This window comes from Callithrix jacchus, chromosome 20, assembly GCF_049354715.1.
Source record: "Callithrix jacchus isolate 240 chromosome 20, calJac240_pri, whole genome shotgun sequence".
Taxonomy (NCBI): Eukaryota; Metazoa; Chordata; class Mammalia; order Primates; family Cebidae; genus Callithrix; species Callithrix jacchus.
The window spans coordinates 47,558,233-47,580,331 of NC_133521.1; the positions used below are offsets into that span (position 1 = coordinate 47,558,233).

The following is a 22,099-nucleotide window of genomic DNA, read 5'->3' on the forward strand; positions in this document are numbered from 1 at the left end:
CCAGCCAGTGGACAGGTCCCTGGAAGCGAGTCCCTGTTGCTGGGGAGCAGTGGAGCCCCTGGGTCAGCCCTCTGCTGAAACCTGGGCATTCGCTGAGGAGACGATCTCCATTCCCTCTGCAGACACTGGGCACTCAGCCTCCATCCGGGGACAGGCTCAATGGAGGCTGCAGGGGTGCCATCAGCCCCCTCCCAGGCAGGCCCAGTAAGCAGCCCCCTGGCCAGCCCCACCCCTGCGTCAGCTCCAGCCCTGACTGCCAGCCTCAGGACTGGGAGCTGCTTCCTGGCAGGGCCTGCCTCTTCTGGGAGACCGGACAGTGAGTCAGCCTTAAACCTGGCACCAGAGCCCTCTGAGGACAGCGCAGGAGCTGGCTGGCCTGAGGCTGCAAAGCTTTTTCCCTCGCTGAGACAGGGAGGCACCCGACATGCTCACCCAGGATCCCCTTAAGCAGGGACAGGGAGGACCCCCAGGCAGCTAGACCCCAGCCAGAGCCACATAAGCACCTGTGGGGAGGGGCATCTCTTGAGAACAAAAGATCCATTTCTTGACTTTCTGAACTGGAGCTTCTCTTGAGAGAAAGGAGAGAGGCAGACCCAGTGACACGCCACCCCCACACACCCCTGTGCACACAGACCCGACACAGGCGTCGTGTTTGCAGCTGCTCATTTTGTGAAATGAATGCTGACTTGCGGGAGGCGGGGTCGTCGGTACGCTGCGCACTGCAAGACCCTTCCTGAAGGATTTTTGTCATTGAAATGTCAGAAGGATCTCGTTATAAGGTGGTGTCGCTGTAATACATGGCCCAGGAGGAGGTCGGTGCTGTGGTGTGTAGCTGATGCTGGGAGCCCTGCAGTCCTTCTGTCCCTCCCTTCTCTGAGCAGCAGACTCAGCTCCTCTTGTTCCCCCGAGGCACCCTGCACAGTCTCCGACCTCAGGGAGTGAGTCAGATAGAAGCTGCGGCCCATCCTCCCCCACCCTGGCCGGGTTCTTCCCTGGCTTGTGCGTCCTTGTGACAATTCCTGACACCGATGCGCAAGGCAGAGACACGTCCAGGTGCTGCGCGCGCCCGGGCCACAAAGCTCCTTTGAACTCTCTTGGCAGTTCCCTGAGGGGGGGGGGCCCGGTGGCCCCCCAACTGCGGAAGCCGGCGACCCACGGAGCTCGCTGGCAGCCGCCACCACCCCTCTGTGCCCGCGCCCTCCCGCCTCGGGCTCTTCCCAGGCCTGATCCGACGACTGTTTTTCCTCAGTGGGTTCAGGGCCTGCGTCAGCCTTTACCTACCTCTCCCACCCAAACGGGCGAGCAAAGTTCAGAGCACCTTGTCTGCCAAAAGACAGGGAGCTGGGAAGATGCGGGTTGGTCCCCAAACGGGGGTGAGGAAAAAAGACCCTCCTTACAAACCGCAGGGTGGGGCTGTCGCCAGGGCGGGACCGAGAGGGTAGCTGGGGGCGGGATTCCCAGGGCCTAGGGGGGTTTCCATTGTCCTCCCTGGATCCCGACGCCCCCACAGCCGGCTCCTCTATGAGCCAGCCCCTCCTTTCCAGTGCGTGGGGCCCCAAGACCGCGCCCGGCCCAGCGCTGCGGGATCCTTGGCTGCGGGAGGGGCGCCGCATTGCGCGCGGCGGGCGGGGACGCGCGGGGCGGAGGATGCGGACGGGGACGCGCGGGGCGGAGGATGCGGACGGGGACGCGCGGGGCGGAGGATGCGGACGGGGACGCGCGGGGCGGAGGATGCGGACGGGGACGCGCGGGGCGGAGGATGCGGACGGGGACGCGCGGGGCGGAGGATGCGGACGGGGACGCGCGGTGCGGGGCCTGCGGGCCGGGCGGCTTTCTGCGGCGGCGCCTCCGGATTGGCCGCCCGCGATGACATCAGTCGATGCGGCGGGCGGGGCCGCAGCTATAAGAGCACGCGGCCCCGGTCCCCGACCCTCAGCAGCCAGCCCGGCCCGCCCGCACCAGTCCGCAGCCGCCCGCCAGACGCGCCCAGCATGAGGGAGATCGTGCACATCCAGGCCGGCCAGTGCGGCAACCAGATCGGGGCCAAGGTGAGGCTGCGCGCCCCGGCCTGTCCCGGGCCCCAGGGCGGGAGGAGGGAGGCGCCGTGCACCGCGGCCCGCAACTCCAGCCACCCCCGCCCCTGCGAACCTGCAACAAAGGGATGCCCCCCGCGCCAAGCCGGGCGGCGGGGACGCGGGGCCCCTGCCCTGGGACTCTGGCCCTCAACTCTCCGCCCCTGCCCAAGTGACCTCGGGCTGTCGGAGCGCAGCTCGCGTCAGTCGCGAAGCCTCAGCCCCCTCCACACCTGCGCCCCCTCCACCGGGCCTCGGCAGGTGCAGCTGGGGACCCTCTCTGGGCGTGGCCCTCTTTTTTGGGCCCGCAGCATAGCCCTGAGTGAGATGGGTGGGATGGGCAGGTTTGAGTGGGTGGGGCTCTCCCCACAGCCGTGATTCCCTCGGCTCGAACCCCCCACTCGAGGAGCCGAACGTCCCCCAAGAGGCCTGAGCCGTCCTAATGTCTCCAGCCTGCTCCGACACCCCTCGGCGTCCCGGCCCCACCCTGTCCCTTTGTTGGAGGGGTTGGGCCTGGACTGGAGACGACCTTGGTCGAGGACCGGGCTCTCCGTCGGCGCAGCCGCTCCTGGGCAACCCCCGCGGGGCTTGACCGCGCCCACCCAGGGTCTACCAGTCTGGGGATTGGACGTGGGAACAAAGCCGGACTGTGGGGTGTGGAGGCTGCACCGTGGCGCGCCCCTCCCTCCATTGTTAGCCCACCTCGCAGATGTCCGGGCCAGGCAGGAAAGGGCGTTGGTGTCGTTCTGCAGGGACCCCCGCCTAAATCATTTAGGAGATGTCCTGTCCCCTGGTCCTGGGAGGCTGCCCCTGGCCCAAGGTCACACAGCAGGTGCCAGAGAGCCGGGCTGCCCCTTGGTCCGCCTCCCTGGCAGGAGCCACCCTGGGGCTCGGGCGGGGCGGGCGGGGCCTGTCTGCCAAAGGATCTGCGTTCTGAACAGTCCTGGGAAACCCGGGTAGGGGAGGCCGGCTTTGTCAGGACCAAGGCTAGGGACCCAGCTCAGGGCTGGTGCCGCGCTGATTCCGGGAAGGAGGGGCTGGAGGCGACGGGTCTTGGAGAGGAAGGGGCCAGAGAAAGGCTTCCTCGCGAGGCTGTTGCCATGGAAACCAGGCAGGAACAAAAAGCTAATTACAACAGGGCCAGCCACGTGGCTGACATGTAAATTGCAACTTTGGCTCCGGGTGGAGGCGCCTCCGAGGGTGGGAGGCCCAGTAGTTGGGAGACTCTAATCACCCAAGGAGACAGCTGTGACTGCCAAGGAGAGCCTGGGGGAGGGGAGGCCTGGGGAACAGTGGCCTCAAATCAAACCAGAACTCCCGGAGCACCCTCTGACAGCTGCCCTGGCCTAATGGGAGGGGCCGAGGTCTCATTAATGTGGTCACTGGGGCACAGCCTGCCCTGAACATCTGCTCCTAGGAGGGTCAGGGGTCGCTGGGGGGAGGGAGGGCAGGCAGCCCTGAGGCCCACCTGGGGTTCCTCCTTCTGTGGCTGGGATGGGCGCAGAGCCGTGGTCCCCCAAGGCCCTTGTCAGGCAAGAGCTGGGACCTAGAAGTCAGGTCTACAGGCAGACATCCCCTGAGACTCCACGCGGCAGAGGCGGCTCTGCCCCCGGCTCGGTCTTTGGCTTGCCTCGAGCTGTGCTTTTGAGCACTGGAGCCTTAGTTTGCCCACTGCTTTTTATTTCTTTTGAGTTGTTTTTTCTTAATTTATTTTGTTTTAAAAATTAATACTTGGCCGGGCGTGGTGGCTCACGCCTGCAATCCAAGCACTTTGGAGGCCAAGGCAGGCGGATCACCTGAGGTTGGGAGTTCAAGACCAGCCTGACCAACACGGTGAAACCCCGTCTTAAAAAAAAAAAAAAAATACCTGGCTGGGCACGGTGGCTCAGGAATCTCATGTACTCCTAGCGCTTTGGGAGACTGAAACGGGAGGATCGCTTTAGCACAGGAGTAGGAGACCAGCCTGGGGAAGATGGTGAAACTCCGTTTCTATTAAAAAATAATAATAATAAATAAATGAATCAGCCTGGCCTGGTGGCCCGGGCCTGTAGTCCCAGCTACTTGGGAGTCTGAGATGGGAGAATCACTTTAGCCTGGGAGGTCGAGGTTGCAGTGAGCTGTGACCACCCCACTGCACTCCCACCTAGGCGACAGAGCGAGACCTTGTCTCAAAATAACAATAATGATAATATGTGATTCTTTTTAACAATGCAAAAACAGGGAAGCAAATCTTCTCGGGGGGAATAGTCTGCTCCTTTCCACCGTTCCCTGTGGAAGCAATGGGAAAAACAGCTCAGTGCTTTGCGTCCAGCCGCCGCCTCACCACCTGCGTCTCCAGAGGTCAAAAGCGAATTCTCCCTGGCCAGGCCCGTGGAGGGAAGTTCCTTGGCCATTCTCGGCTCCCACTCCCACAGCTGGTGGGGACGGCCGGGTGGGTGGGCGGCAGCAGCTGAAGGCGGGCAGCCGGGCCGCTTCCCCGTTTGGGGGTCCTCGGGTGGTGCCTGTCTGCGCAGCGAGGCTCCTGGTCTCTGGGAGGCGCCTGGCCAGGACCGGTGGGAGAAGGGAAGCCGGGGTGACCGGAGGCCGGGAGCAAAGCCGGGTCCCAGGTGGTCACCCCTGCGCTGTGCACCGTGCCGTCATCTCGCAGGGATGCGCCCCGAGGAGCAGCAAACCTGGGGGCCTGGAAGCCACGCGGCCGCCCGCAGTCGCCCGGGGGTAGGGGCGGGCCGGGCGGTGCGGAAACACCAGGGCCCGCAGGACCCTGGACGCCCCGCTGCCGCAGAGACCGCGTCGGGGCCCGGGCTTTGCTTTCCTGGGGCGCGGGCTCCGCCCCGGGGCGGTGCCGCCTGCAGCGGCTGGGGGGGGGCCTTTGTCCTCCTTGCGCGCTCCGGCGCCCCCTCCTGGCGGCTGCTGGGCGGGGCGGTGAGTGGGCGGGGCCTGGCGCTCGCAGCCAATGGGAGACGGCGCCCTGGCTCGTCCCGCTCCCCGCCTGAGCGCCCCTGCGGAGCCGGGGCCGGGCGGGAACCGCGTGGGGGTCCCGGGGGGTCGCCGAGGCCACATTCGCGCGGCCGCTGCCCCGGGAGCCGCCGCCCCCGCCTGGCCTCGACCGCCGCCCGCGAATCCCGGCCCCGCTTTCCCCGGGACCCCAAGCGCGGCTCGAGGTCAGCACCAAGGACAGCGGCCGGGCCGAGCACCTCGCGGCGTCCCGAGGCCGGTTTTGCGTTTTGTTTTTAGGTTTCGGTTTCTGTGTTTTTTTTTTTGTTTGTTTTGTTGTTGTTATGAGGCGGGGTCTGGCTCTGTCGCCCAGGCTGGAGTCCGGTGGCGCGACCTCGACCCACTGCAGCCTCGACCTCCTGCGGTCCTCTCGCCCCGGCCTCCCGAGTAGCTGGGACCACAGGCGCTCGCACCCTGCCCAGCCACAATTTCCTTTTTTCTTATTTATTTATTTTTAGACGGAGTGTCGCTCTCGTGGCCGAGGCTGGAGTGCAGTTACATGATCTCAGCTCACTGCAACCTCCACCTCCTGGGTTCAAACAATTCTGCTTCAGCCTCCTGAGTAGCTGGGATTACAGGCATGTGCCAGCACGCCCGGCTAATTTTTGTATTTTCAGTAGGGCGGGCGGGGGGTGGGGGTTCACCATCTTGGCCAGGCTGGTCTTGAACTCTTGGCCTCAGGTGATCCACCTGTCTCGGCCTCCCAAAGTGCTGGGATTACAGGTGTGAACCACCACACCTGGCCAATAGCATCTAAAACCGTTTAACAAAATGAAGCCAACATGTGCTGAATGCATTCATGTCAAGCTTCATGCTAACGCTTTGCTGTGGACACTGTTCACACATCCATCTCACAGGTGAAACAGGTCCTATGAGGCCTGGTGCCTGGCTCACAGCCGTGCTCCTGCTGGCCCTGAACCTGCTCCGCGCCATTGCTCCTGCTGCCCCACGCCTCACTCTGCAGAGAGCTTCCAATCAGCATGCTACTCTCTCCACCCTCCTTTACAGGGGCTGGTGGCTGTGGGTTCCCTGGAAGCATAAATTTAGGGTGTCCCAGCGCTTTGGGAACCAAGGTCCCTGGCTAGGGTGGACTGCCAGCAACTAAATTAATGGAGGTTCCTCAAAGACAGCATCAGGGAGCCAAGCAGTAGGTGTGAAGCTTGAACAAGGCCCCAAATGCGTCTGCAACACTTCTGTCACTTTTTTTTTTTTGAGACGGTCTCACTCTGTTACCTGCACTGGAGTGCCGTGGCGAGATCTTGGCTCACTGAAACCTCCACCTTCCTGGCTCAAATGATCCTCCCACCTCACCCTCCTGAGTAGCTGGGGCTACAGCCATGCGTCATCATGCCCAACTAATTTTTTTTTTTGGTAGAGGCAGGATTTCACCATGTTCCCCCAGTTGGTCTTGAACTCCTGGACTCAAGTGATCCACCTCTCTTGGTCACCCAAAGTGCTAGGATTATAGGTGTGAGCCACCATCGCCAGCTGATTTGTTTTCTTTCTTTACTTTTCTCTTTTATGTCGTTCTTTCCTTCCTTTCTTCCTTCTTTTTTTTTTTTTTTTTTTTTTTTTTTTTGAGACAGAGTCTTGCGCTTCTCACACAGGCTGGTGTGCAGGGCCTTGATCTCTGCTCACTGCAACCTCCACCTCCTGGGTTCAAGTGATTCTTATGTCTCAGACTCCCAAATAGCTGGGATTACAGGTGTGCACTACCATGCCTGGCTAATTTTTGTATTTTTAGTAGAAACAGGGTTTTGCCATGTTGGCCAGGGTGGTCTCAAACCCCTGACCTCAAGTGATCTGTCTGCCTCAGCATCCCAAAGTGCTGGGACTACAGGCATGAGCCACTACGCCCAGCCTGATATCATTCTTATAATTTAAAAACTTGCCAGGCATGGTGGCTCACACCTGTGATCCCAGCCCTTTGGGAGGCCAAGGTGGGCAGATCACAAGGTCAGGAGATTGAGACTATCCTGGCTAATATGGTGAAACCCTGTCTCTACTAAAAATACAAAAATTAGCTGGGCATAGTGGCAGAAGCCTGTAGTCCCAGCTACTCGGGAGGCTGAGGCAGGAGAATTGCTTGAACTCGGGAGGAGGAAGTGGTGGTGAGCAGAGATCACACCATTGCACTTCATCCTGGGCTTCATCTCAAAGACAAACGAACAAACAAAAAACTTAATGCAAAAAGAATAAAACTTAGCAATGACAAAAATGCACAGAAGGCAGAAAGACATTCATTCATGACCCTTGTGGAGAGGTGAGCTCTGTTAACAGTCTCAGGAAGAATGGGTACCCTGAGAGACTGCCATCAGAGGTGAATGCTCCTGTACATGTTGGGATAATTACACTGTTTTAAAGACATTTATTTTTAACAAATTTTGTTTGAAAAGCTACTGCGTGCTCATAACAAAATCCCAGCACTACCGAAGGGCATGCAGTGGGAAGAAGCTTCTCCCAGTCCAGCCCCTCCCAAGGCACAGACTTCCGTGCATCCACCAGAGACAGCCGCACATAGAGAAGCACCTGTGACCGGTTTCTTTCTCTTTTTTGAGATGGAGTCTCCCTCTGTTGCCCAGGGTTGAGTGCAGTGGAGTAATGTAAGCTCACTGCAAAGTTTGCCTTTTGAGTTCATGCAATCCTCCTGCCTCAGCCTCTCGAGTAGCTGAGATTACAGGTGCCCGCCACCACGCCTGGCTAATTTTTTTTTCTTGAGATGGATTCTCACTCTGTTGCCCAGAATGTAGTGCAGTGGCACAATCTCGGCTCACTGCAACCTCCGCCTCCTGGATTCAAGGGATTCTCCTGCCTCAGCCTCCTGGGTAGCTGAGATTACAGGTGTGTGCCACCATGCCCGGCTAGTTTTTTTTTTTTATTTTTAGTAGAGACAGAGTTTCACCATGTTGGTCAGGCTGGTCTTGAATGCCTGACCTTGTGATCTGCCCACCTCAACCTCCCAAAGTGCTGAGGAATTTTCTTATTTTTAGTAGAGATGGGGTTTTGGTATGTTGCCCAGGCTGGTCTTGAACTCCTGACCTCAGATGACCCGCTGCCTCCACCTCCCAAAGTGCTGGGATTGCAGGTGTGAGCCAACCTCACCTCAAACAAGTGGTTTGCTTTTTCTCTCTGTTTTTTTCTTTGAGACAGAGTCTTCCTCTGCCCAGACTGGAGTGCAGTGGCCTGATCTTGGCTCACCACAGCCTCTGCCTCCAATGATAAAGCGATTCTCCTGCCTCAGCCTCCTGAGTAGCTGGGACTATAGGTGTGCACCACCATGCCCAGATTATTTTTGTATTTTTAGTAGACACATTTTGCTATGTTGGCAAGGCTGGTCTCGAACTCCTGTCCTCGTGATCTGCCCGCCTCAGCCTCCTAAAGTGCTGGGATTACAGGCGTGAGCCACTGCGCCCGGCTATAAGCAGTTTCTTTCCATTTATTTATTATTCTATGAGACAGAGACTCTCTGTCGCCCCAGCTGGAGTACAGTGGTACAATTTTGGCTCACTGCAACCTCTCTGTCTCGTGGGTTCAAGCAATTCTCCTGCCTCAGCCTCCTGAGTAGCTGGGATGTGTGAGCCACCACATCTGGCTAATTTTTGTATTTTTGGAAGGGACAGGGTTTCACCATGTTGACCAGTCTGGTTCTGAACTCCTGACCTCTGGTGATCCGCCCACCTCAGCCTCCCAAAGTGTTGGTATCACAGGGGTGAGCCCCCACATCTGGCCTTTATATATTTATTTTGAGATGGGGTCTTGATGTGAACTCTGAGGCTCACACTTGCTACCCACCCAGTCCTGCCTCCTGCACAGAGCAGTTTCCACTAAAGTAACCCCTTTAACTAGAAGCATCTGAAAACGTCTCTCCCCTGTCTCTGTTCCAAAGCACATCTTGGTCTGCACTCTCAGGCTCTTCCCACCTCAGCCTCCCAAAGTGCTGGGATTGCAGTCATGAGCCCCTGTGCCCAGCTGCCAGATTGTTTTCTAACCTGCTTTTTTCTTCAGTAACCTTTTCTCCAGCACATGACTCACACGTAGTGGCCCTTGTTTCTTGAGGCCTTCAAACCCATCAGCTCATCTCAAAGTCACCCCTGAGGAGTCAGCGCAAGGGGTACTGGGAGAGGTCAGACAGTCCCAGGGAGCCACATGGCCTGTGTCCCAGGGGGCCTGCTGCCTGCCAACGCTGCTCCTGGGCGTAGCCATGGCTGGCCGTCAGGGTGTGTGTGTCCCACAATGAAGTGGCATCTCTCTGAAGGCCTTCCTCTCACCCAGGGGTGTGTGTCTCCGTGTGCACGCCTATGTGCTAATAATTCTACGTTTACCATATGCCATTTATATGCCTTACACAGATTAACTCACTTTATTCTCACAAAGACCTGCTATCATCATGCCCATTGAACAGATGAGGACACTGAGTCACAGAATCCTTGTGACCCACCTAAGGTCACACAGTTGGAAAGGGTGGGAGCAGGGTCTGTAAACCCAGCAGGTCTAGCCCCTGAGTCAAGGCTCTGCTCTGCGGCAGTCGTGGAAAGAGAGTCTGAGAAGCACCGTAGGTTTGCATTCAGGGGGGAAGAAGTGCGGTGGCAGGTAGAGAGAGGATGACCTCTGGGAGCTGGGATAATGCCAGCCCCACATGGACAGGCTGGGTGACCCCAGGCAAGTTGCTTCCCATTTGGGACCCCAAGGACCCAGCTAGGGGTCCTTGACGAGATGGCTGTCCTGGTCCCTTTGAGTCCCCTTGGCTGAGGTCAGTGATGTCCCAGCACCATCACTGGATGTGGTTTGCTGTGATGTGGAGGGGCAGGTGTAGCAGCCAGAAATGATCCTGAGCTCTGGGCCTTTGAACCCAGCTACCCTCCTCTGCCAGCTACTGTGGGTGTCTCTACCCCTCTGTGTCTCCGTTTCCTTGCCCGAAAAGAAGGGATAATGAAAACTATCCCTCAAGGTGTTTATAACCAATGCTCTTCATGGACGCATCAGCTGGGCCTGGGAGCCTGGGTGTTGGTCTGTTGAACCTTGAGCCATCCTGGGGCTGCGGTCAGCCTGGGTGTGCATGAGTCGGGGTGCATATTTATTAGGGCAATTTTTTGACAGATGACAGAGTGTGGGGCTCTCTTCTGAATGGGGCTAGTGGAGGCCTTGGGTCCAAAGCCCTAATTTTATACTGAGGGCTCTAAGGCTTCACAAGGGAAAGGGCCTGGCTGGGGCTTATGGGCCACCTGCTGACCCCTCCTCTCCCACTTCTTTTGCAGTTCTGGGAAGTCATCAGTGACGAGCATGGCATAGACCCCAGTGGCAACTACGTGGGCGACTCTGACTTGCAGCTGGAGCGGATCAGCGTCTACTACAATGAGGCATCTTGTGAGTGCCTGCCCCAGCCTCCCTGTTAGAACCAGATGCTTGTTCCTGGGTGCTGAAAGGAAAAATTAGCATTCAGAGAAAATGTTTCCTCAGCAAGGCAATTTTACTTTCTGCAGAAAGGGTGCTACCCACCAGCAGTCCTGCCACGACAGTGCACTGAATAAAGGAAAGCCAGGAATGTTTATCCCTTATGCGTCGGGTCCTTACTGCTCTGTCCCGTCTCCATTGGTTGAAGCTGGACCTCACAGTCTAAGCTAAACCCGACTGGCTAACAACTTAAAACTTTGCTAAATAGGTAAACGCAATGGAGAACAAAGGAAAACAGGAAGTTGCTTGTGAAAGGACTTAGAAAAGTCCAAATAAGGAAGGGACATAGGCTGCAAGCGGGGACATGCCTGAGCTTGTCCAGAACAAATATCTTGGTTAAAGCACAAGGACATAGAATGTACCCATTCCTTTATCTCTAACAGCTACATAGGATAGGGCTTCACAAAGAGTTATTAGCAAAAAAACCCCCCAAAACCAAAAAAACCAGGAAGGCTGTGAAGGAAGTTAGCCTTTAAAAGAAACTCTTATTTCTAGCATTTTTTATTCTTTAACAAGAAGGAAACTTTGAAGAGGAACACGTTTATTTTCATACGCCTCACCCCAGCCCTGCTGAGGACGTCGGGGGTGCCTGGACTGACCAGGTCTTAGTGTCTCTGTCCTCCCATCGGTTGGCCAGTGTTGGAAATACATGCACAGTGCTGCAAAGAAAAATCAGCCCCAGGCTGGGCACTGCGGCCACGCCTGTAATCCCAGCACTGTGGGAGGCCGAGGGCGGTGGGGGGGCGGGAATCACCTGAGGTCAGGAGTTCAGGAGTTCAAGACCAGCCTGATCAACATGGTGAAACCTTGTCTCTACTAAAAATACAAAAAAAAAAAAAAGGCTGGGCATGGCGGCTCATACCTGTAATCCCTGCACTTTGGGAGGCCGAGGTGGGTGGATCACGAGGTCAGGAGTTCAAGACCAGCCTGATCAGCATGGTGAAACCTTGTCTCTACTAAAAAAAAAAAAAAAAAAAAAAAAAAAAAAAAAAAAAAAAAAAAAAAAGGCTGGGCGTGGTGCCTCATGCTGTAATCCCAGCACTTTGGGAGGCCGAGGCGGGTGGATCACGAGGTCAAGAGATCGAGACCATCCTGGTCAACACGGTGAAACCCTGTCTCTACTAAAAACACAAAAAATTAGCTGGGCATGGTGGTGCGTGCCTGTAATCCCAGCTACTCGGGAGGCTGAGGCGGGAGAACTGCCTGAACCCAGGAGGCGGAGGTTGCGGTGAGCCGAGATCGCGCCATTGCACTCCAGTCTGGGTAACAACAGTGAAACTCCGTCTCAAAAAAAAAAAAAGAAAAAAGAAAAGAAAAATCATCACTGAGACAAAAGATTTTTCAGGAACTCAATTTTTACTTCCTGGACTGCGGGAAGGTACCTTGATAGCCATCTTGCCATGAACAAAGGAAAACAGACAAATGTATCCCTTATGCACGGGGGTCATCCTTGCTGCTGTGTCTGATCTCCTTTGGCTGGAGCCAGACCTCACGTTCTAAACTAAAACCCGATTGGCTAACAACTTAAAACTCTCTCAACAGGTAAAAGCAGTGGAGAGCTGGGGCATGCCTGTGAGCACGTCCAGCACAGGTATCTTGGTTAAAGTACAGGACACAGAATGTACCACGTGCCTGTAAGCACGGCGTGTCTAACAGCTACATAGCACAGGGCTTAACAAAGTTATCAGCACACTTATACTTTAACAAGAAAAGAAACTTGAAGAAGGAACTTTTCTACTTCCTACAGCCGAGATGCCAGCAGGCATAACTGCGTATCGGGCATCCAGATGCAGAGAATAAAGATAACGAATCGTAGTCATAAAAGTGAGAGCCAGCATATTAGTGACCATGAGGGCCTTTGCATATCCAGGGGACAGACAGGACTGGGGCAGGCAGGAGACTTTGGTGGCCATACGAGGGCCTGGAGAAGGGGCCACCTGGAGGGCTTAGTCAGGGTCTCTTTAGCAGCTGGAAAAAAGTGCTTTCTATATCAAAGTGGTGACACACTCATCTGCCCACATGGACATGTGATTTAAAAACATTTTTAGGTCAGGCGCGGTGGCTCACACCTGTAATCCCAGCACTTTGGGAGTCCAAGGCAGGCAGATCACAGGGTCAAGAGATCGAGACCTTCCTGGCCAACATGGTGAAACCCCACCTCTACTAAAAATACAAAAATTAGCCAGGCGTGGTGATATGTGCCTGTAATCCCAGGAAGCTGAGGCAGGAGAATCACTTGAACCTGGGAGGTGGAGATTGCAGTGAGCCGAGATCACACCACTGCACTTCAGACTTGGTGACAGAGTGAGAGTCCATCTCAAAAAAGTTTTTTTTTTTTTTTAATTTAGTAGAGACTGTCTCGATGTGTTGCCCAGGCCGGACTCAAACTCCTGGACTCAAGAGATCCACCTGCCTTGACCTCCCAAAGTGTTGGGAGTGCAGGCATGAACCCCTGCGCCTGGTGGGCATGTGAATTGATGGTGTGGGTGCTGCTCCGTCTATACACACAGTGAGGCTTAGGAAAGTGGCTCAAGCTCACCTTTGGTCCAGGACTCTCTGACTTCAGAGTAAAGGCTTAGGATGTGAGCGGCAGGGTGGCAGGTGGGTGCAGAATTCAGAAAGGATGAGGGAGAGGCTGGGCGCGGTGGCTCACGCTTTTCATCCCAGCACTTTGGAAGGCCGAGGAAGGCAGATCACGAGGTCAGGAGTTCAAGACCAGACTGGCCAACATGGTGAAACCCCATCTCTACTAAAAATACAACAATTAGCTGAGCATGGTGGTTTGTGCCTGTAATCCCAGCTACTTGGGAGGCTGAGGCAGGAGAATCACTTGAACTTGGGAGGTGGTTGGTGGAGTGAGCTGAGACTGTGCCATTGCACTCCAGCCTGGGCTACAGAGCAAGACTCCATCTCAACCAAAAAAAAAAGAAAAAGGGAAAGATGAGGGAGAGGCTCTGGCCCTCTGTAATCACCTGAGCCTTTCTCTCCCCTCAGCTCACAAGTATGTGCCTCGGGCCATCCTGGTGGACCTGGAGCCCGGTACCATGGACAGCGTCCGCTCTGGGGCCTTCGGACATCTTTTCAGGCCCGACAACTTCATCTTCGGTAAGCAGACCCCGTGACACACAAGCTCAGGTCAGTCAGAAGCAGACCCCGTGACACACAGGGCAGCTGTCAGAAGCAAGGAATGGCCAGCTCCTCACATGGTCTTGAAGGGTGAGAGCTGATCTCTCCATTTTACAGCTGGGCACTGGAGGCCCACAGAAAGGGTTCCGTGAGGAGAGCAAAAAGCACTCATGCATTTCCAGGGGAATGAGGTGTAGAGCAGACAGAAGCTAACAGAATTGCTGGAGAGCTGCTGAGACACAGCAGGACCTCCAGGGTCCACGAGCACGGGGCCATGCTGCCGCCAGCAATTCAGGACGTTCTCATGCCTGTGCCCCGGGGCAGGGCCCTGGATGCGCCACAGAACCTGCAGGGCCTCAGTGACTTGTGCTCCCAGACCCCCAGCACATCCAACCGATAGATGCCAACTTGCATCCAGCCCCCACTGCAGGGATTCTGGGGTTATTGTGTAGGTTCCTGGCACTGCCAGTCAGAAGGAAGGTGGGTTGGAGCAGGAGGGCTGGTCCATTCATTCTGGGTCCCCTCAGGAGGGAGAGCACGGCTCTGGGGTGACCCCAAGTTCTCAAGTCTTTGTCCAGAGCCCTTGTCCTGAGCACCGAGCACCACTGGCTCAGGGAAGCCGCAGCGGGTGTGAGGGGGTGCTGAGTGGGGCCTACTCTACAGAAGAGAGAACAGGCATGGGGCTGGAGTCTGGACTGCAGAGCCCACGACCCCACCTGCTACCCCTCTTCTCCCTGCATAGGTCAGAGTGGGGCCGGCAACAACTGGGCCAAGGGCCACTACACGGAGGGTGCGGAGCTGGTGGATTCGGTCCTGGACGTCGTGCGGAAGGAGTGTGAAAACTGCGACTGCCTCCAGGGCTTCCAGCTGACCCACTCGCTGGGCGGGGGCACGGGCTCTGGCATGGGCACGCTGCTCATCAGCAAGGTGCGCGAGGAGTACCCCGACCGCATCATGAACACCTTCAGCGTGGTGCCCTCGCCCAAAGTGTCCGACACGGTGGTGGAGCCTTACAACGCCACGCTGTCCATCCACCAGCTGGTGGAGAACACAGATGAGACCTACTGCATCGACAACGAGGCGCTCTACGACATCTGCTTCCGCACCCTCAAGCTGGCCACGCCCACCTACGGGGACCTCAACCACCTGGTGTCGGCCACCATGAGCGGGGTGACCACCTCGCTGCGCTTCCCAGGGCAGCTCAACGCCGACCTGCGCAAGCTGGCGGTGAACATGGTGCCCTTCCCCCGCCTGCACTTCTTCATGCCCGGCTTCGCGCCCCTCACGGCCCGGGGCAGCCAGCAGTACCGGGCCCTGACCGTGCCCGAGCTCACCCAGCAGATGTTTGACGCCAAGAACATGATGGCTGCCTGCGACCCACGCCACGGCCGCTACCTGACCGTGGCCACTGTGTTCCGGGGCCGCATGTCCATGAAGGAGGTGGACGAGCAGATGCTGGCCATCCAGAGCAAGAACAGCAGCTACTTCGTGGAGTGGATCCCCAACAATGTGAAGGTGGCCGTGTGCGACATCCCGCCCCGCGGCCTCAAGATGTCCTCCACCTTCATCGGCAACAGCACGGCCATCCAGGAGCTGTTCAAGCGCATCTCTGAGCAGTTCACGGCCATGTTCCGGCGCAAGGCCTTCCTGCACTGGTACACGGGCGAGGGCATGGACGAGATGGAGTTCACCGAGGCTGAGAGCAACATGAACGACCTGGTGTCCGAGTACCAGCAGTACCAGGACGCCACGGCTGAGGAGGAGGGCGAGATGTATGAAGATGACGACGAGGAGTCGGAGGCCCAGGGCCCGAAGTGAAGCTGCCTGCAGCTGGCGTGAGGGGCAGGTGGCGGCCGGGGCCAAGGCCAGCAGTGCCTGACCCCCAGAGCCATCTTGCTGCCACCACCGTCCCCTGCTATTCCCCCACCCTCGGGCTCCCGTGCCGCCTCCTGCAGTATTTACGGCCTCCTCCTCCCCACCCGGGCCACCTGTGGCTGCTCTGTCTCTGTCTTAATGCAGCTCCTGGCCTGATGTTTTACGGTTTTGTTTTTTACTGGTTTGCGTTTATATTTTTGGGGATACTTAATAAATCTATTGCTGTCAGATACACTTGCCTGTGCCGGCGACTTCCTTTTGTTCCGGAAAGTGGTGTCCAGTGGGTGGAGGGGCTGGCAGGGAGGCCTGCGTGGACAGGCTGGAGCCCATTCTCTCACAGGCTGGTGGCTGAGTGAGGCCTGTGCTTGGGGCTGGAGGGTGTCTCAAGGCACAGCCCATGGGATCTCCTAGAAGGAGGGACCCGGGAGAAGGAACGGGCAGTGCCTGCCTAGATAAATCCGCAGCCCTCCTGTGACTTAGAAACAACCCTGCGCTCACTCCCTGGTCCCTCAGAGTGGCTTGCCTTCTGGAAACTTCTCCCACCTGTCTGTGTGCTGAAAGTTGGGGCAGGTGGTCCCTGTGGAGGTGGAAACTGACATTAGACCGGAAGCCTCAGGTCAGAACCGGGGAGGTAGGGAAGGGGCCCCGAGCACTCGCTGAAGACCGTGTGTCGGGTGTCTTGGGGCTGGGGCTCTGGGAGGGGCTGCTGGGGTAGGGGAGATGTGGCCACAAGACCCAGGCCTGGGGTGCCAGAGGGATGCATCGCTCCATGTACCCCCGAAGCCACTTCTTGGGTACACACAGGCCCCTGGAGGGTGTGGCCTGCAGAGCTCAGCTGGTGCCCCACATCTCCCTACAGGGAAAGAGCCTGGGGCCCAGAGAGGCTGACCTGCTGAGCCCTCCACGCCTCCTCCCTGCCTCCCTGCCCCTTGGAGCCAAGGGGTATCAGCAGCCTCAGTTCCCCAGGCTCTGTTCAGCGGTACCCTGAGGGCAGCCCCTTCTTGAGTCACCCTTCAATATGGCCATGGGCGCAGAAGAAGAGAGGCTGAGGGCACTGAATGCCCCAGCTTCAGATCAGAGGGCTAATGACTGCAGAGGCTGCAGTCTCCAGTTCTGGCCCTGACACCCACAGAGTGGATGGGGCTGGGGCTCCGTCTCCTCTGCCAGCTGTTTGTGTAACAAACCAGCCCGGGCTTACCTGAAACAGCAAGGGGACATTTCTCTTGACCCAGGGTGTTATCGAGATCATTCCACTTCCCACAAAGGGGTAGAGGGCGGGACAACCACAAGCTCTGACACCTCACTCTTGGCGTGAGCATTTGGGGGCTCTGCCGGTCCCCGCTGTCCCCCACGGGCTGCTTTGCATGGCCGGCCTTCCCCTTGCATGGTGGTGGGGGGCTGAGCCCGCGTCTTACGTGGCGCTGGCTCTTAAGAGCTCTGGGCCCAAGTCAGTAACAGGCCTGGCATCACTGTGCTACATTCGGTGGGTTCAAGCAAGTCCCATGACCAGCCCCAATGTAAGCCAGGGGGAAACCACACTCAACGAGGCGTGAACTCTGGGGTGTGAGTTTCCCGGGAGGTTACGGACGCAGCCTGGCTTGCACCTCCAACCCCGCACACCCAAAGCTGAGCTCCTGACCCCGGCCCTGCTGCTCCACATCCCTCATGTGGGTGATGCCAGCCAGGACTCCCCAGGGGCTCAGGCCAGACACCCGGAGTCACCGGGGGCTTCTCTTCTTCCCAGGCCTATGTCTGTGCTGACAGCAAACCCGGTGGGCTGCACCTTCAGAACACACCCAGAGCCCAGCTCCCCTGGTGTCTTCCGCTGCCTCGGTCTTCCTGGTGCTGTCTGCGATCCTCCTCCCCCGTCCTCCCTCCTCACGGGGCTCCCGCACCTGCCTGGCCCTCCATCCCCCTCCATCCTCATCACAAACAGCTGGGAGGCTCTGGCCCACTCAGTGCTCCCTGCTGCCCAGCTGGCGCCTGCCTGGCCGCTCCTCACATGCGATTGGGCATCTGCTCCTGTGCCACACTGTCCTCTCTCCCTCCTGTTACACCACTTCCCTAATGTTCCTGGAACACCGGGGCCCGGGGCTGCCCTCTACCAGAGCCTTCTCCCTGCAGACATCCCACGGTGTCACCCTCAGGAGACCCTTCCTGGCCCCTGGGCTCTGGACTCTGCTACAGCTGCTTTCTGAGTAGCACTCTGCACCCACATCAGGAGACTGGTGGTCAAAGAGGGTCTAATGGCAGGAGAGGGTTGGGTTGGGGGTCCTGGAGCAATGAAAGGGGAAGGGGCTGGACCCTGGTGAGAGCTGGAGCCACAGGAGAGGCCACCCCACCTGAGCTGAGGCCTCTGACGGGGAAGCTCACCATCGGAGTGCAGCGAGCCCTGGAGCCAACCCCTGACCTGCCTGTCCTCCTCCCTCCGGTCTCCTGAGCTCAGCTGAAAGTCTTGTGGTCCAGATCAGCCTCCAGGCAGAGAACAGGGTCGGGAGGTGTGAAAGGTGGGTCTGGGGCCAGGGGAAAGTTAGAACCTGGTCCAGGTCTAACGCTGTCTCCTCCATGAGAGACTGTGTTGTTCCCATTAGAACCTTAACCTGGTACGATGCCTGACTGGTGGTAGGTAAATATTTACTGAATAAATGGCTTACATTGTGGTCTTTCATGTAACAAAGGTCTGGACATGGGGTGCTTCCAGGGTGTGGCTGTGTGTGGGTCTCGTCCTCACTGGGTGAGCCGCTTCGTCCCGAGAAAACTGCCCTGGTCCTAGTGCTTAGAAAACCGCCTCCACAGATGTATAAGAATTTAAAAAATTCACTTTGGGAGGCCAAGGCGTGTGGATCATGAGGTCAAGAGATGGAGACCATCCTGGTCAACAAGGTGAAACCCCGCCTCTACTAAAAATACAAAAATTAGCTGGGCATGGTGGTGCGTGCCTGTAGTCCCAGCTACTCGGGAGGCTGAGGCAGGAGAATTGCTTCAACCCAGAAGGCGGAGGTTGCGGTGAGTCGATATCCCGCCATTGTACTCCAGCCTGGGTGACAAGAGCGAAACTCTGTCTCAAAAAAAAAAAAAGAATTTAAAATATCGACACGACTGCTCCATCTGGCCTTTAATCTCACAGGCTAAATTTTGTTTTTTGTTTTTTGTTTTTGTTTTTGTTTATCCTAGTGTGGAAGGCAAGATAACTGTGACAGAAATTTAGTTTATAATTAGACTTTGAGATAAGAAAACATAGGCCGGGCGTGGTGGCTCACGCCTGTAATCCAAGCACTTTGGAGGCCAAGGCAGGCTGATCACCTGAGGTTTGGAGTTCAAGACCAGCCTGACCAACATGGTGAAACCCTGTCTTAAAAAAAAAAAAAAGAAAACGCGACCCCTCTCCCTGTTCGTAGATGGAGGCTGCATTCATCAGACAAGGTTAAGACCAGGGACTTCAACTCTGCTGCGGCGAGACAGAGTTAAACAATGGCCTGCTAGTTGTTTTTCTATGAATCGCTTCCCCGGAGCCACGTAATCAGGCACAGGTTTACAGCTCTCCCAAGGACTCCTGTAGGTAACATCACTCTTACGAAGCAAAACCACCCGGCTTTGAGATATCGTTCAGATTTAGCGTTTCAGTAGACCAGGAAGAGCCACCGGTCCTGAGATCCACCCCACCCACCCCAACCCAAAAGCGGACTCAGCTTCGGGAAGACTGATTTGGATGCCCCTGTGACTTCATCTCCAGCTGATCAGTTGCTCAGTGCGCTGACCCCCTGCCTGCCACAGTACCCTTCAAAATCGTAGGTTCGGAATTCTTGGGAATATGGGTGACACAGTTTGGCTGTGTGACCCCACCCAAAGCTCTGCTTGAATTGTAATTCCCAGAACTCCCACGTGTCAAGGGCAGGACCAGGTGCAGGTAATTGGGTCGTGGGGGTGGTTTCAAGTGGTAGTGACTCTCAGGAGTTCTGCTGATTTTAAAAGCATCTGGCATTGCCTCTGCCTCACTCACTCCACGCTGCTGCCCTGTGAAGAGGTGCCTGCTTCTCTTTTGCCTTCTGCCATGACTGTAAGTCTCCTGAGGCCTTCCCAGCAATGCAGAACTGTGAGCCCGCTGAAACTCTGCCCTTTATAAATGACTCAGTCTCGAGTATTTCTTCATGGCAGTGTGCTAACACGCTGGCACCACAGGTCTGAAACATCCCTCCCTGTTCTCCTCAGCCGGCCGCCGGCACTGCAATAATTGCCTGCTGCTCTCATTGCTGCGGTTTCTGTTAGTTTGTTTGCCCGTTTGTTTAGACAGAGTCTTGCTCTGTTGCCCAGGCTGGAGTAGAGCAGCACAGTCTCGCCTCACTGCAATCTCTGCCTCTCAGGTTCAAGCAATTTTTCTGCCTCAGCCCTGTGAGTAGCTGGGTTTAGAGGCATGTGCCACCACTGTGCCTGGCTCATTTTTGTATTTTTTTTTTTTTTGAGATGGAGTTTCGCTCTTGTTACCCAGGCTGGAGTGCAATGGCTTGATCTCAGCTCACCGCAACCTCAGCCTCCTGCCTCAGCCTCCCGAGTAGCTGGGATTACAGGCACGCGCCACCATGCCCAGCTAATTTTTGTATTTTTAGTAGAGACGGGGTTTCATCATGTTAACCAGGATGGTCTTGATCTCTTGACCTCGTGATCCACCCGCCTCGGCCTCCCAAAGTGCTGGGATTACAGGCGTGAGCCACCGCGCCCGGCCCCAGTTTTTGTATTTTTAGTAGAAACAGGGTTTCACTGTGTTGCCCAGGATGAACACTGGTCTGTCCTCTGGCCAGCTGTGCATGAATTAAGCTCTCTGCTGAAACCCCCATCTGGATAAACCAGCTCTATCCGGGCAGCGGGCGAGAAGAACCCATTGGGCGGTTACAGATTTGGGGGTTCCCCCAAGACAGCCCCTGTGGTTCCAGCCTGTGGTTTTGCTGCCCCTACTGGCGACGGACCCAGAGGCTGTTCCAGGCGACTGCTTGGTTTTCTTGGGCTGCGGCTGCCTCTGGCACCGTCTCTACGAGCAGGGCGCTGTCACCCACGGTTCACAGATCTAGTTACAGTGGAGAAGTAAGACTGGAAGACGTCTTTTCACCTGGTCTGCGCAAGTATTCCAGCTGCTGCCAACAACCCCTTTCTTCTCCTGATCCGTTGGCGGCCCTGTCATGGGAACTGTCCATCTCTCCCTAGATTGTAGAAAGAAGAGCCTTGGTTTGAGGAGGTTTCTCCCCAGCCGCAGAGAATCGAGGTGCTGTTTGGAGAAATGCTGTCTGGATTTGAAATCTGGTCTACAGCCCCGGCTCTGAGGGCCTTCCCTTTGTCTTTACTTTGTTGTGACTGTGTGTGTGTACACAGAGGAGGTCCCTGAGGAAGCCCGTGGTGGTTCCCCGTTTGTCTGGTCTCTCCCCGTTTGCTGATCTGCCGTGTTCGGGGGCCCTAGAAGGAAGCTCAGCAGGCCTAACTCAGGGTGGCTTCCGTTCTTCTGTCTTGCCCAGAGAGTGCCCATTACAACTCCTGGCCAGAGGCCATCCCATCCCACTTTGAGTGAATCAGAGATGATGGGAGCCAGGTCAATACTGAATGCTGACCAGGGCAGCAGAGTGGGTTTTGGTGCATGTAATTTGCCATGGTTGGAATAGGACACGTGAATTCAGTTCCCCCACACAGCCCGTTGCAAAAGTGTGGGGCTTTTGCCCGGGTTCCACTGATCAGAAAAAGACGACTTTCCTTAGTAATGCACCTCGACCCCCACAGCGATGGCGCAGTGAGCAGAAGAGGGGAGCTGTTTCATCAAAAACTACCCTGTTCTTCTGCAGTCAGGAGCTGCAGAGAAAGGGAACCCGGAGACCCAGCACGCCTGCAAAGGGAGAGAATTTCTTACCAGCCAGGCTTCTGGCCTCTCTCTCCGTGTGCAAACCTGGTGGGTGAATGGTGGAAGTCACTGTTTTTCTCCTCTGGAAGGTTTTTGTTAGCAGGAAAAGGATTTGTGTGACTAGTCCTTTCTGTCTTTCTTTGTCATTCTGTCCTGGAGGGATACACAGGGCATGAATTTTTGGGTTCATGTCAGACAACCAGTCTTAAAGAGCACGTAATAGTGTCACATTCAGCCTTAAGAACCCTCTTGAGCAGTTATAATCCTTTGAAAGCTTGAACGTTACTAACCTAGACTATTATTTTTTTTGAGATAGAGTTTTGCTGTGTCACCAGGTGCCAGGCTGGAGTGCAGTGGCACAATCTCAGCTCACTGCAACCTCCACCTCCTGGGTTCAAACAATTCCCCTGCCTCAGCCTCCCAAGTACCTGAGGCTACAGGTGTGCACCACCACACCCAGCTAATTTTTGTATTTTAGTAGAGACGGGGTTTCACCATGTTGGCCAGGATGGTCTCGATCTCTTGACCTGTGATCCACACGCCTCAGCCTCCCACAGTGCTGGGATTACAGGCGTGAGCCCCTGCGCCCGGCCTGTCCTAGACTTTCTCTGGGAAAACAATGGCAACTGCCCCAGGCTGTAGCTCAGTCACTAAGACTTTGCTGTTTTTTCTCTAAAAATATGTTTATGTTATATGCATTATA

The 22,099-nt window shown here is 56.4% G+C and overlaps 1 protein-coding gene across 1 annotated transcript; it reads left to right on the plus strand.

The window, feature by feature from the left end:
• The first annotated feature begins 1,934 nt into the window (after positions 1 to 1,934).
• TUBB3 (tubulin beta 3 class III) lies at positions 1,935 to 15,752 on the plus strand. Its single transcript, XM_078358071.1, has 4 exons — positions 1,935 to 2,048; positions 10,322 to 10,430; positions 13,512 to 13,622; positions 14,386 to 15,752. Exons 1-4 carry the CDS (start codon positions 1,992 to 1,994, stop codon positions 15,459 to 15,461), a joined length of 1,353 nt encoding a protein of 450 aa, XP_078214197.1. The 5' UTR covers positions 1,935 to 1,991; the 3' UTR covers positions 15,462 to 15,752.
• Positions 15,753 to 22,099: the final 6,347 nt, after the last annotated feature.